General features: G+C 47.0%; 4 protein-coding genes across 4 annotated transcripts; 3 read left to right on the top strand and 1 right to left on the bottom strand.

The window, feature by feature from the left end:
- Positions 1-1091: 1091 nt before the first annotated feature.
- On the top strand, positions 1092-2380 carry LOC101782598 (ethylene-responsive transcription factor ERF014). The gene has a single exon (XM_004953982.4). It carries the CDS (start codon positions 1292-1294, stop codon positions 2006-2008), a length of 717 nt encoding a protein of 238 aa, XP_004954039.1. The 5' UTR covers positions 1092-1291; the 3' UTR covers positions 2009-2380.
- Positions 2381-3223: 843 nt separating this feature from the next.
- On the top strand, positions 3224-7627 carry LOC101782194 (prolyl-tRNA synthetase associated domain-containing protein 1). Its single transcript, XM_004953981.4, has 12 exons — positions 3224-3384; positions 3748-3807; positions 3901-3954; positions 4040-4100; positions 4189-4265; positions 4602-4651; positions 5012-5094; positions 5300-5370; positions 5446-5587; positions 6742-6881; positions 6958-7050; positions 7345-7627. Exons 1-12 carry the CDS (start codon positions 3346-3348, stop codon positions 7438-7440), a joined length of 966 nt encoding a protein of 321 aa, XP_004954038.1. The 5' UTR covers positions 3224-3345; the 3' UTR covers positions 7441-7627.
- A 309-nt stretch (positions 7628-7936) lies between these two features.
- LOC101781794 (probable E3 ubiquitin-protein ligase RHC1A) lies at positions 7937-9687 on the bottom strand. The gene is made up of 3 exons (XM_004953980.3): positions 8555-9687; positions 8251-8323; positions 7937-8166 (listed from the first exon to the last, which is right to left on the bottom strand). Exons 1-2 carry the CDS (start codon positions 9450-9452, stop codon positions 8286-8288), a joined length of 936 nt encoding a protein of 311 aa, XP_004954037.1. The 5' UTR covers positions 9453-9687; the 3' UTR covers positions 7937-8166; positions 8251-8285.
- Positions 9688-10698: 1011 nt separating this feature from the next.
- On the top strand, positions 10699-14556 carry LOC101781392 (mitochondrial phosphate carrier protein 3, mitochondrial). The gene is made up of 6 exons (XM_004953979.4): positions 10699-11101; positions 12156-12517; positions 12606-12649; positions 13574-13788; positions 13911-14035; positions 14128-14556. Exons 1-6 carry the CDS (start codon positions 10805-10807, stop codon positions 14186-14188), a joined length of 1104 nt encoding a protein of 367 aa, XP_004954036.1. The 5' UTR covers positions 10699-10804; the 3' UTR covers positions 14189-14556.
- The last annotated feature ends 714 nt before the right edge of the window (positions 14557-15270 follow it).

The raw sequence follows: 15270 nt of genomic DNA, 5'->3' as shown, positions 1-15270 counted from the left end.
TGCCTGGCGTGCCATTGTTTTGTTGAATACTGGTGGGGGCGCAACGCATACGTGCCTTGGTGTGGGACGAAGGGGGGTGGTGGGATGGGCGGTGCACAGTGCGTCCCTGTGCGTGGTCAACCCGTCGGCTGTTCACAGTGGGAAAGTAATTTAGCACATGGTTAAGTAGGACTTTGCTGGGTGATTGGACTGGTAGATGTGTGTGTTACCTAGCTAAAATCTAAAGTGTGTTAAGACTTTTTCCTCCTGTTGTCTTGGGTATCGCTAGCTGGCCTGGCCGTGTACACGGACGGCGACAATGTGGCGTGGCTAGCCAATCGAGCGTGCTTGTTGATGTGAACAGGTTACGAATACATGATTAGCGTGACGAGATGTGACCTACTTAGTGTTTGACTAGTAGTGGTAGGTATAAGTGACTCTATGTGTCGAGCGGTAAATTGTTGTCAAGGCAGCAGTGTATACAAGCTTCAGAAAAAGACATGGTAAACGCAGACAGAAGACGAAGGCTCGAGCTCATCTATCTGTATGCACGAACGTTGGTCTAGCACCATTACACCAACCGCAAAAAAACCGGTAAAATGACCAGGCCAGTCTAGTTTGTACGTCTGTGCAGCACATAATGATGACCGATCGATTGTTATTCTCCCTGGTGACGATCGATCGAGCATGCAAGCCACTGCACGGCACGCCAACACACTAATCATACTTATCATGTATATCATGTATGCGGCATGCATGCTGATGGCGGCTGCTGCTCAATGGCTTATCCACACTTGAGTAAACTTGAAGCGTACAACCTGTCCTCGCGAGCCGCTGACATGCTGCGTACGTCGGAATGATCCGTTTCAGTGTGTAGGATCCTTCGCTCCTCCCCTCCATATCCTAGTATTTTCCTCTCTGAATTATTGCAGACCGGTGGATTGGTGGTACTGACGAAGTACGATCGAATATCGATGCTGTATTGGGCCAAAAAAGAAACACGGGAAATATCAAGCGTGATGTGAACAAAATCGCTATAAAAATGCTCATCACACGCACAGCTAAATGAGGCGAGACAAATAATCTACGCACAGTCTGATGCGGCCGCGTCCTATAAATAAGCCATCGGACGCTGCGCTCCGCACCAGCCGGTAGCCACACACACACCTACTACCCCAGCTAGCCCACTCCGACGCTTGCTCTCTTGTTGCATTCCTCGATCGAGCTCTTGCACTCCCAACCGTCGACATCACGCATCAAACTTTGCTAGCAGCCAGAGCATCAGAAGACAGGGGGTCAGGTTCGCTACGACATGGTGAAGGGCGGCGCGCAGCTGCAGGACGCGGCGGTCGACGGCGCCGCCGGCAATGCGGCGGCGGCGGCGGCGAGGCAGCAGGGCGCCGGGAAGCGGCAGTACAAGGGCGTGCGGATGCGGAGCTGGGGCTCGTGGGTGTCGGAGATCCGGGCGCCCAACCAGAAGACGCGGATATGGCTCGGCTCCTACTCCACCGCCGAGGCCGCCGCGCGCGCCTACGACGCCGCGCTGCTCTGCCTCAAGGGCTCCGCCGCCGACCTCAACTTCCCCGTGCCACTCCCCTTCCACATCCCCGCCGCCGCCATGTCGCCCAAGTCCATCCAGCGCGTCGCCGCCGCCGCGGCCGCCAATGCCGGCTGCAGTCCGCTGCAGCCCGGCGCCGGCGGCCCCTACTACTCTGGCGCCGCGGCCATCAACGCTACCACCCCGCCGTGCAGCTACGGCGACGCGTCGTCGGGCGCGAGCTCCCCGGAGACCGGGAACACCGGCCAGTACTACGAGATGGCGCACGACGACATCGACATGACCGGGGACGCGGACCTCGCCGCGCTCGCGGACATCGAGGCCTTCTTCCAGTCGCCCAAGTGCATGGAGTACGCCATGATGGACCCATGCAGCTCCTTCTTCGCGCCAGCGCCCATGGCGACGGACGCGGCCAACGAGTGGGAGGAGGAAGGTGAGATCAACCTCTGGAGCTTCTCCTCCGTCAACTGATCAATCAGCTCCTCCACCAAACGTCCGCTCGGCGGTCGAGTCGCCTCGAGTGATCATCATCATTTATTATCAACTCAAAACTGACTGATTAATCACTACCGCAACCTACGGTGATCAAGAATTGGTCACGGTACAATAAGCACTATATATATACGATTAAGGATTATTTGATTCATATATACTACTACTACTAGAAGTAAATTATTGTACTACTAGTGCTAGGCTAATTGTGCAATGTTGGGGGGCTCTCATGGAGCTACATGTTTTAAGGCAGCTTTCCATGGAGTCAAACCTCCTCTCAGTTGCATGCCATGCTATGTGTAGAATCTGTGTTTCTGCAAGTGCAAGTAATGAATTATGATGATGTCCTCATACTTGTGTCCAAAGCATTGTTATCCAGTAGATGCAGGATTTCTGGGATCCTTGCGACTGAAAATTTTGTGTGGGCCATATGACTTATGGGCCCTTATTTTGTGCTTATACTAACATACAGTGACAGTACCTCATTCTCTTAAACCGAACCTTGGATGCTATTAATCTACTGCCACAGTTAAAAGAGATTTGTCCCCTGAGGTAAAGAAAGGAAAGGAGCAGGATTTGTTACTAGCTAGAATTCTGATTTAAAAAAAGGAAGAAATCAAGATCAGGCTTCTGCTGTGCTATGAAAATCCAGGCTGCGTTGCTTCTGCAGTGCTTTGAAATTTCAACATGCGTTTGCAAATTGCAATTACTACCGCTGTCACTAGATTTAAATGATGAGGAAATCAACAAAGGGAGTAACTGTTGCTGTGAAGTGCGACTACACATACTCATGTCAAAACAGTGAGATCCAGCAAGCAAGCAAGAGCGAATTCCAGTACAAAAACAAAAGGGACATAGAATTCACTTTGTACTGCTAACTATCACAAGATTTGAAAGAAGAAAAACGTGGCTTTCAAGGAAAGGCAAAACCAACAGTTTGAATCGGGCCGGTTAGCGAACACGAGCTGCTCGAACTCGACTCTTCGTCATACACCCGATTCGACATCACCTCGATTGAAATTCGAGCCGAGCTGAAGCCTAACTCTTGGCTCGCGAGCGGAGCTCGAACTTCTCGGCAAGGCTCGATGACGTTGAAAAGCACGTCATATCCTGGTCCAATTCGTGATCATCAAACCCAACACACCCACCAAATCCCAAGCCTAAGCCCAAGGCTCCATGGCCCAAGAGGCCCAGAGTCTCGGCTCGTTGACAGGCCTGTCTCGCGCATCCGCCGCATCCGCATCTCGAGCAGTAAGCAGAGCACTAGCAGTCGGCCTCCCCCTACCCGCCCGCCGCCGCCGTCGCCGTCGCCAGCCATGGGGTACACGAAGGACCAGCTCCTCGCGCGCCTCCAGGTCGGTACCATCCTTCTATTGCTCACAGCCTTCTCGGATTGTTTTCTCGCGTAGGGCCCTGGCCACGGAGATCTATCAAATCGGCACTTTTGGCCAGTGCCCCTGGCTCTACCATCATCGAGATACTTCCGTCGAGCTTGATTTTGTTGGGAATTAGCTTAACCATAAACCCAACGCTAAAAGGTGTGGTTACATCAAAATTTAATTTAGTTGTGCGGTGTTATACAAGGGTTTATCCCCAAATATGCATAAATCGAAGTGGGAATAGTGCAGTTATACCAAATGACTGCCTCCTGATGCTGCAACCTGAAAACACTTTGCTTCCTAGCATAGGTTTTGATCTGTTGCCATTGCCTTCTGCAGGAGCTCAAGATTGACTTCACATGCTATGATCACCCTGTTGTGTTGACAGTGGAGGAACAGGTCAGTGAACCAAGGAGTCCATACTTTGTTCTACTATATGGTTTCCGATAAACCATCGTGAGTGCTAATCGACTTCTTATTTGGTTTTGCCAGGCGAAACATGTTGGCCATTTAGGAGGTGCTCTGAGTAAAAATTTGCTCTTGAAGGTATGCTTGTTGCAGCTGATGGCATACAGTTCTAACTGATGCACATGTCGCCATGCATTAATGTTTTCTGAATTATGAGTTGCAGGACAAGAAGCATCGGTTATATGTTGTTTCTGCCCTCGCTGGCACCAAAGTCGACATGAAAAGTAGGTAGCTTCGCCGATGATTACATATTACTGTTGCTTATTTGGTCATTTGTTGTACTAATTAGTTTTGTTTCCCTTCAACTTCTAGTTCTTTCCCAACGTCTTGGTTTGGGAAAAGGCGGTCTGCGAATGGCTCCTGAGGAAAATCTTCTACAAGTACTTCAGGTCAGCCACTTATATGCTGTTTAGAACTTTCAGTTAATCATACGAGCAACAAAGCCAAAACAACATGGTGCATCTTTAGGTTTGATAATTCATGAGCATAACGGGGCATAAGTAGTGTCCTTCAGTTTACCAGGTTCACTGAAAATCATTCCAATAAGTTTGCTGCTATCGATTTGTTGGGTCAGGACCTCTTCTGTTTTTCTGTAGGGATCTCCATCTTTACCAATGTTGTACTCTTAATGTTGCATCCAGGCTCCGTTAGGAATTTAATTGAATAGCTCAGTTTTTTACTGTTTCCTTAAACGACTTGCTAATCTGTTTTTTTATTATGTCCAGGTGCCCTTAGGGTGTGTTACCCCCTTTGCATTAATAAATGAGTCTGCAAGGTACGAGTCTTGCTTTGAGTGTGTGATTGTCTCTGTCTCTTATCTTTATCAATCATGATACCCTTGATTGATGGAAAGCTGTTACCAACCATAATGTTGTTCCAACTGTGATATGATAGTTGTGGAAGTCTGGCCCATCTATTTGAGTCATATTTCTGACAGCCTGATAAAATCTATTACTGTTGAAAGATGGACTGTTTGAGTGTTTCTTTCCAAAATGTTTTTTTTTCCGCATCTAAATTACTTCTGCTTCATAGCACTCTATAATCATGTACTCTGAAGTAGTGTCTTGTTTTTTTTCCTGTTGCCTTTTTAAGTAATCCATTTTACTGAGTCATACAATTGTGTTTTTGTGGGCAGTACCGTTTCACTATTACTTGATCAAGGTTTCAAGTCTAAACAGAGCTGCTACTTCCATCCACTGACAAATGATGTGACAATTGGTATGGTTCAGAATATCAATGCTTCTTTTGCTTATGGTATTCCATTACTTTAACTACTGATAATTCGTAGCTACTGATATCAATGCAAACTGTATGTTAGCCACCCATGATGCTTCTGTGTAGTTGCACAAACGATATACCCTGACCTGGATAATGTTATATATCCTTAAGTTTGATCTTTAATTTCTAATTTACTTCATATCAGCTCTTAGCTCAAGCAATCTGGACAAGTTTCTCATCTCCATTGGGAAACAACCGGCATATGTGAACTTAGAGGTAACAGTTAGATTGCCTAGGTATGCTTTCATTTTTTAATTGGAGAGATATATTGATACCACTGCTGTGATGCAGGATACACCAGCTGTGGGTAAGGATAGTCCTCCTGATTTAGCACATCTGGTTCCATCTGGTATCCCAAATTCCTCAGAACAACCAGTTGAGAACACTACACCTACTAATGTTCCTCATCAAAATAATGTGCCCAAAGAGACAGGTCAGTTATCCATGCATGCCGTACTTATTTACTCCCACAACTATATCAATCGGCCCAATTTACCCCTAAATAAGATTTTTTTTCTCCATGCACAAGTGGAGTTTTAAGTCAAAGTTTTGTAGGGTGATAGTGAACATCATAATGTAAAAAAATATATTCTGAATTTGTCATCATTGTTTTCATACAATTTTGTGTTTCATGGACTAATTTATGGTTAGATGTGCTAATCTACCTAAATAATGATGAAAAATTCATGATGTAACATATGTTATGATGTCCGCTAACACCCCGTAAAATTCATGGTAGTGCTAACATATCTTCTTGGGGAATCTGCACTATATGTTTATCACTGCTATTAGAGCAAACTAATATGAGTAAGTTTGTCATCTTTGGTCCACACACTGTCTGCCAGCAAAAATAATGAATCATGTAGCTGCTGTCATGAGATAATTTTAGTGATTCCCATTCACATAAGGTGCCATTTGGATTAGGAGAAACGGGGTTAGATTCAATCCACTGTTTGGGAATGGGGTTTGGGTAATAGAGGAGGCTTTGGGAATAACAAATGAGAGCTTCTTTTCTGACTGATCCATTCCTGGTGGAATGGGTGGGTTATGACTTACGAATGGGCTACTGCAGAACTGCAAAAAATGTCCGTTAGCAGTTAGCAAGCATAGAAATGCTTGTCATTTTAGGAAGGGTGCTATGGATCAGATTCCAAAACCCATACATGCCAAACAGGAGATTTGGAAAAGACCTCATAGCAGACCCATACCCACCTCTATACAATCCAAACCCCACCAACAATTCACTATCCACTAGTAAGCCATTGAAGTGACCAGTTGTGATCATGGGGGAATGTGTGTATCTCTTGTAGTACTTGATGTACGTTATTTACTGGGAATGTTGTTCGAATTGTTTAATTACATGTGAGGATAATTTCTGGAATGATTTTTGCTTCTGAAGAAAGAATAGATTAGTTTCTATTCTTTGTCCTTGGCTCATAACCATCATATTGCAAGGAGTTTGCAACAGTTTGTTGCTTATTGTTCGGTGTATGCTTATATACATATGAATTTCATTTGTAACTTTTACTGAGCTTATATGATCTCTTAAATTTTAATAGTCAAGCATGACAATTTGTCCATGATCAGAAGTGAAGGTTAAGCCTAAAGTTCAGAGCAAGGGCCCAGAAACATCGCAGAACAAAGTAGATAAACCTACCAACGCTACCAGTGTTGACAAATTTGTAAATGATGTGTTTGACATCATCTCCCCATTGTTGTTGTCTGAGGTAAGCCAGTGAGCTTATCTATGATAGCCTTCATTTGTAGTAGTCTGCACGTTTTGTTGATAGTAGTGCTGCACAGGCATTGAAGAAATTGGATGTTAAGAAGGAAGAGCTTTCCTCGATCATAGATGGCATTAGGGGACGGGCTGCCCCAGATTTGGAGAGTATAACGGTTAGTTTCTCTACTGCTGTTTTTTGGAAGACCTCAATTTTCCGTACATGACTGGCCCATGGCAAGAGGGGAAATGTAAAATTAAGCATCATTATCCATTTCAACACATAATTGTGAACAATTTTGGTCCGATACAATAATATAAAGCTGGCGTTTGGTGATATATGTGCAGTTTTATTTTAGGTTTACTTCTAGATCCACTAGTAATAACAGAAGAGGTCATTTTTTTCTAACATGCAGCCCCTTTGCATTAAATGTTGCTAAGCATAACTAACCTGGATGTTTTCCTTGCAGACGAGTCTGAAGAATGCATCATACACCTCAGGGTTTCACGCTGGTTCCGAAAGCATGTTGAACCATGTTTTAAACGCCCGACCCTCTCGAAACTAAATTTGATAGTTTGATACAAGAGACGGGAATCTGATTTACATTTTTATATGCTATTGACTATTGAATGAAATCAACCTGTTATGTATGATGCTCCTTATGACATCCAAACTCCCATGTATTTTTTTTTTATTATCTGCTCAATTTCTTTATGAGAAATTGAGAGATCAATGAGAAAAAAATTTCACCATACCGTGCAATGTTACATGGAACATGTGTTTGCAAGTTCTGCAACTTTGCCAGCATCAATCACATCACATAGAATGTCTGCTGCATTTTTAGAAATTAGATGGTGTTTGGTACGTGAACGTAAATGGAAGGGGATTGCACTTTTAAACTACGGAATGGACGATTACATTTTTTGTTTGGTTCAACTGTGGTAACGCAATCAGATAATATGTTTTCTGATTACAGAGGGGAAGGGGTGGTAACAGGCTTGTATAGTGGTGGGATGGGATTTGATTGCAGTGTTAACCAATTACTGATGGATGTAAACAAATAGCTATAATGTAATTCATTAGCATCCGTAAACCGATTGCATTACATTTTGCCAACCAAACACCTTAAAGTTACCATGACACACCATTCACTGAGCCTGCCTTGAATTTGGCATGCTCCTTTAACTATGCGTAAATTACAAGCCTTTTACAGCGGGCTCCTTTCTGTCTACATCTCCACAGCAGACTTCCACAATTCACATTGAACTGGCAGAACAGCTCCAGGGTTAACCTGCAATTCAAATTGCTATTAGGTTGCTAGCATAGCACGGCCGCATTTCTGAAGTAGGATAAGAACCTGATCAGATCACTTAACTGGGATACGATAGCGTCTCCACGCCACGGTAGCAGTTAGATGAGAAACAGAGAGCGCCACCAAGCGTAGAATGCTGAAAGCAAATGCGAGATGAGAAAACAGCTTAGAACATGGCAAAGTTGATTAACACAAATAGATTTTTTCACACAATTAGCTTTGCGTGTTCCTCCGTTATGTTATGCCTTCGTAGTACAACGTCCATGGAAGACGTTTTGAGCTTTTGATTTGGCTCAGGCGAAGAAGGAGAAGAGGAAAACACAGGTTGCGACGAGAACGAAAGACTGGAGGGCCGTCATGTCATTACCGCCGGCGTCGGCCACGTCGTGCTGCCTGCGGCGGCGCCCGTGCTCCCACGCGTCGTCGTCGGGGTCGTCCAGCCCGCGCGGCGGCCACAGCCACGAGAACGGGCCCCACCTCACCATCGTCGGGGGCTCTCTGTCCCGCTGCTCCCTGTTCCTGTTGCCGCCGCGAGGCGCGGCCTGGCCGCCGCCGTTGGACCCCCCGCCTGCGCCGGGCAGCTGGTACCTGCAGACCGGGCAGGAGTTGTGGAGGCGGAGCCACGGCACGATGCAGTCGGAGTGGTACGCGTGCTTGCACGGCAGCTGCCGCGCGGCCTCCCCGAGCTCGAAGTCCTCCTTGCACACGGGGCACTGCGGGCCGTCCGACAGGTGCGCCGCTGTGATCCGCACCGTCGGGAGCGAGTCGATGGCCGATGACGGCGCCGGCGCAGGGCCCGGGCGGTCGTTCTGGGTGATCTCCTCGATGAGGTTGTTCAGGTTGGGACCCGTGAAGTAGTTCCCCGGGTCGATGGCCGGGGGCGTGGACGGCCGCCGCGGCACCGGCGGCGGCGGCGGAGGGGAGGGCACGCGCCGCCGAGGCGGCGCCGGTGCAGGCTGCCGGAACGCGCGGCCTGGTACAGTTGTTGTCGGCTCCCCGCCGTATATGACCCAGCGTCGCGGGCGGCCGTCGTACTGGTGCTGCGGGTGGAACGGGTTCGGGAGGAAGTGCGGCGGCGGCGGCGGGAAAGCGGGGCGCGGCGGCGCGTCGATCTCGTGGAGGAAGCGGCCGAAGCATCGCGGGCAGAAGACGTCGGTGGACGGGTAGGAGATGATGCGGAGCGCGCGGCCGCACTGGTAGCACCAGTACATGCGGCACGTCCGGTGCCGCGCGCCGCCGTAGTGCGCGGGCGCCGTCGTCGACATGGCGTGGTTTCCTTGCGTCGGGGGTCGATTGAACGCCTGATTGATCAGGTAGCTGTAGCTCTCGGAAGATCGCTTCGGAGTTTTGCATGAGACGGCGCTGGTTTTAAGGCAACGCGCGCGGGGGGTTTTTGATTGATTGGGATTGGGACTTGGAAATTGAGGCACGGGTGGGAAAGGATGGCTTTGCGGGGGGATGAAAGCGATTCTGCAGAGAGGTGAAGTGAGGGGAGGGGAGGTGAGCTCGTAGAGGGGGGGCGTGTGGTGTTCGGCGACGGTGACTTGTGCGTGGTGCCAAAGCGCGAGTTGCTTGCCGGCCAGGAGGCGATGGAGATGGCGCGAGGGCGGAAGTAAACTGTGGACGGTTGGCTTGGGTACTGGGCGGGCGTGGGAGGGAAGCAAAAAACAGCTGCCAGGAGCGTGTGATGGGCCTGGCCAGATAAGCAGACACGCGCACTGGTCAGCCCAGTCTGGGCCCAAACGTGCGCCGCCAGTTGGTGGTTGCCGCCAATTCGTCACCCAAAAGCTTTTTTTGCGAATTTTTCTGACCAAATCCTCGCTCGGCGCCTCCTCGTCGTGTTTAGAAATTGGCCGGGGATCTGACCATAACATCGGGCGGTCCCGTCTCTGGGAAGGCCACAGGGCCGCAGGGGCACATCTGGCCCCGCCCCCTTCCTTCTTCCACTCGGCCGCGATACAATTCTACGGAGTACAAGGTCAAATGGGCGGGCGGGACAAGAGTGCCCCCGGCAGAATATTCATCTGTATATTCTAGCCACCAGTCTCCTTCCCGGAAGGAAGTCGTCACAGCTCACGGGCACGAGATGAGTAGGCACCGACCGTTTCACCACCAACATATAAATGTGGGAATGGGTTTAAATTAAAACTTTAAACGGTTACATGCCAGTGCACATAGAACGATGAAATGCATTTACAACGAAAGAAAACCAATGAGAAAAGGCACTTCCAACATTCGATCTTCATAAAAATTCAAAAGGAAACGAAGTTTACGCTATGAAACGAAAATTTAACATGCTCCAAAGTGTTTATGCCTCCTTTTGAACGGTACTACGCAATAGAGCAAGAAGTGTTTAACACGTTTTAGGCGCAAAAGTAGCCCATTCCAGGCACAAACGGCGCCACCAACCGAAAAGCTTGGACCTCTCACAGTCCGTGGGCCCACTCTCAGAGGACGATCGAAGATGTCGATGCCCTAGCAAGTTGGAAATCCCCCCTTCATATTCGCCTCCTCGTCGAATCCACGCGACCGCGAGAGCTCTCGGAAAGCACCACCAGCCCCCGCCCCCCCTCCAAGCCCCACGAGAGGGACGAATCTTCCGAATCTCTCGGCGGCGATGGCGCTCTCCGACCGCTCCCGCGAGTCGCTCCTCCCGAGCTTCCTCTACGCCTCCTCGGCGCGCTCCTTCGCCGCCTCCTCCCCCGCGCGCTCCTTCGCCGCCTCCGCCCCGGCGCCGGCCGCGGCTGCTGGAGCTGGCGGCGGCGGCGCGCCGTTCTCGATCCAGGCGCCCAACGAGAAGATCGAGCTCTACTCGCCGGCGTTCTACGCCGCCTGCACCGCCGGAGGGATCGCCAGTTGCGGGCTCACCCACATGGCCGTCACGCCGCTCGACCTCGTCAAGTGCAACATGCAGGTGAGCGGGGCAGCGATCTAGATCTGTGGGCTCGGTGCTTCCGGGGCGCCATTTCGGGGGAATCTCGCGCGGATCTGGCGGTGTTTGGTCGGCTTAGTGCGGGACTTGGTAGTTGTGGGCTTCTGATCTCCATTTTTACGCGCTTCATGGTCGATGCGTAAATCTGCCACTTCCTAAGTCACCATACCTATGAAGCTTTGCATTGCGCTTTGTTTAGGTCGTGTAGGAACTTATGAATAGTGCTGCTTGCTAGATGAGTAGCTGTTGAGTGTATGACGGTTACAGCAGGCTCCCGTTTCAATTTATTAGTTGCTTCAGGCCGATTTGTGAAGGTGTGGCTAGCCCTGTGAGTTTGATCACTGTGCTTTACCCCTGTGAACAGCTGGTGTTATTAACATCCACACCTTTTGCTTTGTTTTGTCTTGACATGCTCTTTGTTTGTTCCAACACAAGGTGCTCTTTGTTTACTCTGTGCTGGAATTGGTGACTAGTATATGCTAGTTCTCTAAGAGCACAGCTTTCAGCATTTCTGTTACTAATAAATTTGTAATTTTATACATGTCTCTCCACTGAATTCATTTAATTGCAGTTATCAATGAATTTGTTGTTCAATGGTTATCAATTTGGTTTATGCAAGATCAGGTTTGGAACCAAATGAACCCTAGTTGTGAATTGTGGCAGTTGGCTAATTGGCTTGTTTTATTCAATAGGTTTATTTCAATTATATCAGTCTAAACTTGCGAACACTTTTCATTTGTGTTTTTTTTGTAATTTTTGTCCAGTAGGGTAAGCAATTCAAATAGCAATGACACTGACATCTGGAGAAACAACCATGCCTAGCTAACTATCTGGTTTTGCTACCGTGAAACTTTGCTCTCTGTTTAGTGGGGTTTGATTTTCTATGTTTCTCTACTATGACATTTAATGAATAGCTGGAGATAGTTAGTTAGATTATCAGTACAGTGAGTCATTGACTGACTGATTGTGGGAGCAGCAATTGATGTCATGCTTGAACTGGATTTTCAACATAACAAGTTTTGGTTTTATTTTGCAGATCGATCCAGCGAAATACAAGAGCATCTCATCTGGATTTGGTATCCTGTTAAAGGAGCAAGGGGCTAGGGGCTTTTTCAGGGGATGGGTGCCTACCTTGCTTGGTTACAGTGCTCAGGGGGCTTGCAAGTTTGGCTTCTATGAGTTCTTCAAGAAGTACTACTCAGATATTGCAGGGCCTGAGTATGCCCACAAGTACAAGACTCTAATCTACCTCGCAGGTTCTGCTTCTGCTGAGGTAATTGCTGATGTGGCTCTCTGCCCCTTCGAAGCTGTGAAGGTACGTGTGCAGACGCAGCCTGGATTTGCTCGTGGGTTGAGTGATGGGCTCCCCAAATTTGTCCGGTCTGAGGGTGCTCTCGGGTAAGAAAACGTGCTGACTCATCATCATGATTTTACGCTCGTTTTCTGGTCTTTCATGTTAACAGCTCTTACTGCTTAATAATTTTAGGCTCTACAAGGGAATTGTTCCTCTCTGGGGTCGTCAGATTCCTTGTAAGTTCATATCTGTTATCATCTTGGTACATAGGTCCATTTTTTTACTTCATTTGTAGTAAATGGCTGTTGCAAAGTTGTGGATCACTTGGAAATGCTCAAGAACTATTCGTTTGCGTGGGAGCCTTTTTTTTAATGTCTCTGTGGTTACACCAAACGTTTCAGCTTTATAATAATTCCCTACCATTATGTATTCTGTAGCACTTTATAGAGTTTCTCCATCATTTTAGTGATTCTCACTAGAGTTCCCCTTTCTCTAAAATCAGTGACATCAAAACATATTTTGTCAAAAATGCATGTATTGTACTGTATATTGGAACTAAAATATATTGAATAGTCAATTTATCTGTTGAACGTGGCCCAATAAGTTGAATAGTCAATTTATCTGTTGAACGTGGCCCAATAAGAAGTCAACCCATACTGTCTGTTCCAGTTTTGAATCTTTAAGTTTCAGCTGTAAAATTGTTTGCAAAAATTTGTTGGGATTTCCATTTTGATTTAGAAAGCATGATGTCGATTTATTAAAAAGCTTTGGATGCTGTTGTTGTCTATCATGTTCTATGAGCTTTAGTGGGGGTGTTTTCTACACTCATGTCAGGTGCTTCCTAAATTGCTCCATACATTTTATTTAGGGATTCAGAATTTCAGGACACCAATTAAAAAAAGCATTGGACGTCTGTCGATATTTTACACCAGGAATCTCATCATCTCACCATATCTTGGACTGTCCAGGAATTTCATCTTAGTAGAAATCAGTGTAACTTTAAACCTTTACTGCGCGGTGTGGAACTCTAATGCCCTGTTTCTTGTTAAACCAATGATTGTCTTCATTCTCAGTTGTGTTACATGCTTTGTTCTTATATAAGCTGTCATTTCCACTTATAAGCTGTATTCGAAAGTTGAATTCTTATATGATGCATGCAGATACCATGATGAAGTTTGCTTCCTTTGAGACCATTGTTGAGCTTATCTACAAGCATGCTGTGCCTGTTCCCAAGTCTGAGTGCAGCAAGACGACCCAGTTGGGTATCAGCTTTGCTGGTGGCTACATTGCTGGTGTCTTCTGTGCTATTGTTTCTCACCCGGCTGACAACCTTGTGTCTTTCCTAAACAATGCCAAGGGTGCTACAGTGGGTGATGTAAGCATATTCAAGCTTTTGCCTCTAACCTTTTATCTTCTTGTTGCACTTACTAGTTGTTGGTTGACTGTATGTAGTTGCTAGCTGCTGTTTGACTATATGTTGTTGCTGTATTCTTGCAGGCTGTTAAGAAGATTGGTCTCTTGGGTCTTTTCACCAGAGGACTTCCTCTTCGTATTGTCATGATCGGTACCCTTACTGGTGCTCAGTGGGGAATTTATGATGCTTTCAAAGTCATGGTTGGACTGTGAGTATCTTCTGCTTTCCCGATGAACGCTGCAGCAGCCAAATTCTTTTGATAGATCACCAATTAATGGTTTATTTTGTTTCCTCTTTCAGCCCAACAACTGGTGGTGTTACTCCTGCCCCAGCAGAGGCTGAATCGAAAGCCAGCGCTTGATTTTTCAGTACTCCCTGAGATCGTATTTGGTGGATGGAATTGTATCAGTCACTCAAGAGCTAGTCCCAAATCTTTTGTTTTTTTCTTAACGGATGATTTGTCCGTCATCCTTTTGATGAGAGGAACTCATTAAACAGGTGAAATAGGTCTTTTTTGCCCCGGGAAAAGTTTATGCTCGATGCATAATAATTTGTAGGACAGCAAGGCTGTTAGAGCGAAGATTTTGTTTACCTCCTGTACCGAGGAATGCTCACAAGTCGCATCATGGAGTTTTCTGGAAGCATGCACCTAATTTGATGCTCATTCTGCCATATCATGGTAGAGTAATCGGTTACCCTTGTTTTCAACTACAACTCTTCGTTTGCTCCTCTTTTTTCGACTTTGCATCATTGGTTCAAGATTTACATTTTTTCCCGAATTGAACATTCTGCCTCGTCTCCTTGTACGACTTTCATCTCTCAACATTCTATCAAACAGATCACTGCACTTTACATGCACCCGTTGTCAAAGAGTGTTTGGGTTCGGTAATGCGCATTGTTGCCTCTGCTCGAACTATTCGTCAGCTGTGGCCTGCCTGGTGTACAGCGGGTTCAGGTTGTCTTGAGTGTTTGCCTGAACTATTTCAAATATTTTGCGATGGAACGTTGTGTCTCTCGTCCACAAGCGGTTCGTGATTTGCTCGTAATGATTCCTCAATTTGTTTGTTCTGTCCCGAAGTCTAGTTTTGGAGCAGCCATCCAAATCTGAATTATTTACCTCTGGGGTTTGTGGCAAGCTGATGTAGTGATGTTACCTTTTCATCATGTGCAAGCCCCTAACGTCTGACCACTGCTCCTTTTGCAACTCCAGACTTGATGCTGACATCCTGGCATGGTTTGGTTGGCTTTCTTGCCACCATGAAGCCGGCGATCGGGAAGGTCAAATCAGAAGCTACATTAGTTTTTTGCAACTTGTATAATTGTAGCAAAAAGTCGTTCAGCTTATTCAGTCGGCTTATCAGCCACCAAACAGTGTTTTTCTCTCACAACAAATTAGCTGTTTCAACTTTTCAACCGGCTTATAAGCTGAAGCGAACAGGTCCA

Source organism: Setaria italica, chromosome I (assembly GCF_000263155.2).
Source record: "Setaria italica strain Yugu1 chromosome I, Setaria_italica_v2.0, whole genome shotgun sequence".
Classification (NCBI taxonomy): Eukaryota; Viridiplantae; Streptophyta; class Magnoliopsida; order Poales; family Poaceae; genus Setaria; species Setaria italica.
The sequence above is the reverse complement of the archived record's forward strand: the minus strand, read 5'-3'. Positions and strand labels throughout refer to the sequence as shown.

Excerpts from the sequence above, each read along its gene's own strand:
- LOC101781794 (XM_004953980.3), bottom strand. The coding sequence starts at position 9,452 with ATGTCGACGACGGCGCCCGCGCACTACGGCGGCGCGCGGCACCGGACG. Across the intron at positions 8,324-8,554 it reads CGACGTGGCCGACGCCGGCG|CATTCTACGCTTGGTGGCGC; the intron begins GTAATGACATGA and ends ATTTGCTTTCAG.
- LOC101782598 (XM_004953982.4), top strand. The coding sequence starts at position 1,292 with ATGGTGAAGGGCGGCGCGCAGCTGCAGGACGCGGCGGTCGACGGCGCC.
- LOC101782194 (XM_004953981.4), top strand. The coding sequence starts at position 3,346 with ATGGGGTACACGAAGGACCAGCTCCTCGCGCGCCTCCAG. Across the intron at positions 5,371-5,445 it reads CGGCATATGTGAACTTAGAG|GATACACCAGCTGTGGGTAA; the intron begins GTAACAGTTAGA and ends GCTGTGATGCAG. Across the intron at positions 5,588-6,741 it reads TAATGTGCCCAAAGAGACAG|AAGTGAAGGTTAAGCCTAAA; the intron begins GTCAGTTATCCA and ends GTCCATGATCAG.
- LOC101781392 (XM_004953979.4), top strand. The coding sequence starts at position 10,805 with ATGGCGCTCTCCGACCGCTCCCGCGAGTCGCTCCTCCCGAGCTTCCTC. Across the intron at positions 12,650-13,573 it reads CTGGGGTCGTCAGATTCCTT|ATACCATGATGAAGTTTGCT; the intron begins GTAAGTTCATAT and ends TGATGCATGCAG. Across the intron at positions 14,036-14,127 it reads TTCAAAGTCATGGTTGGACT|CCCAACAACTGGTGGTGTTA; the intron begins GTGAGTATCTTC and ends TTCCTCTTTCAG.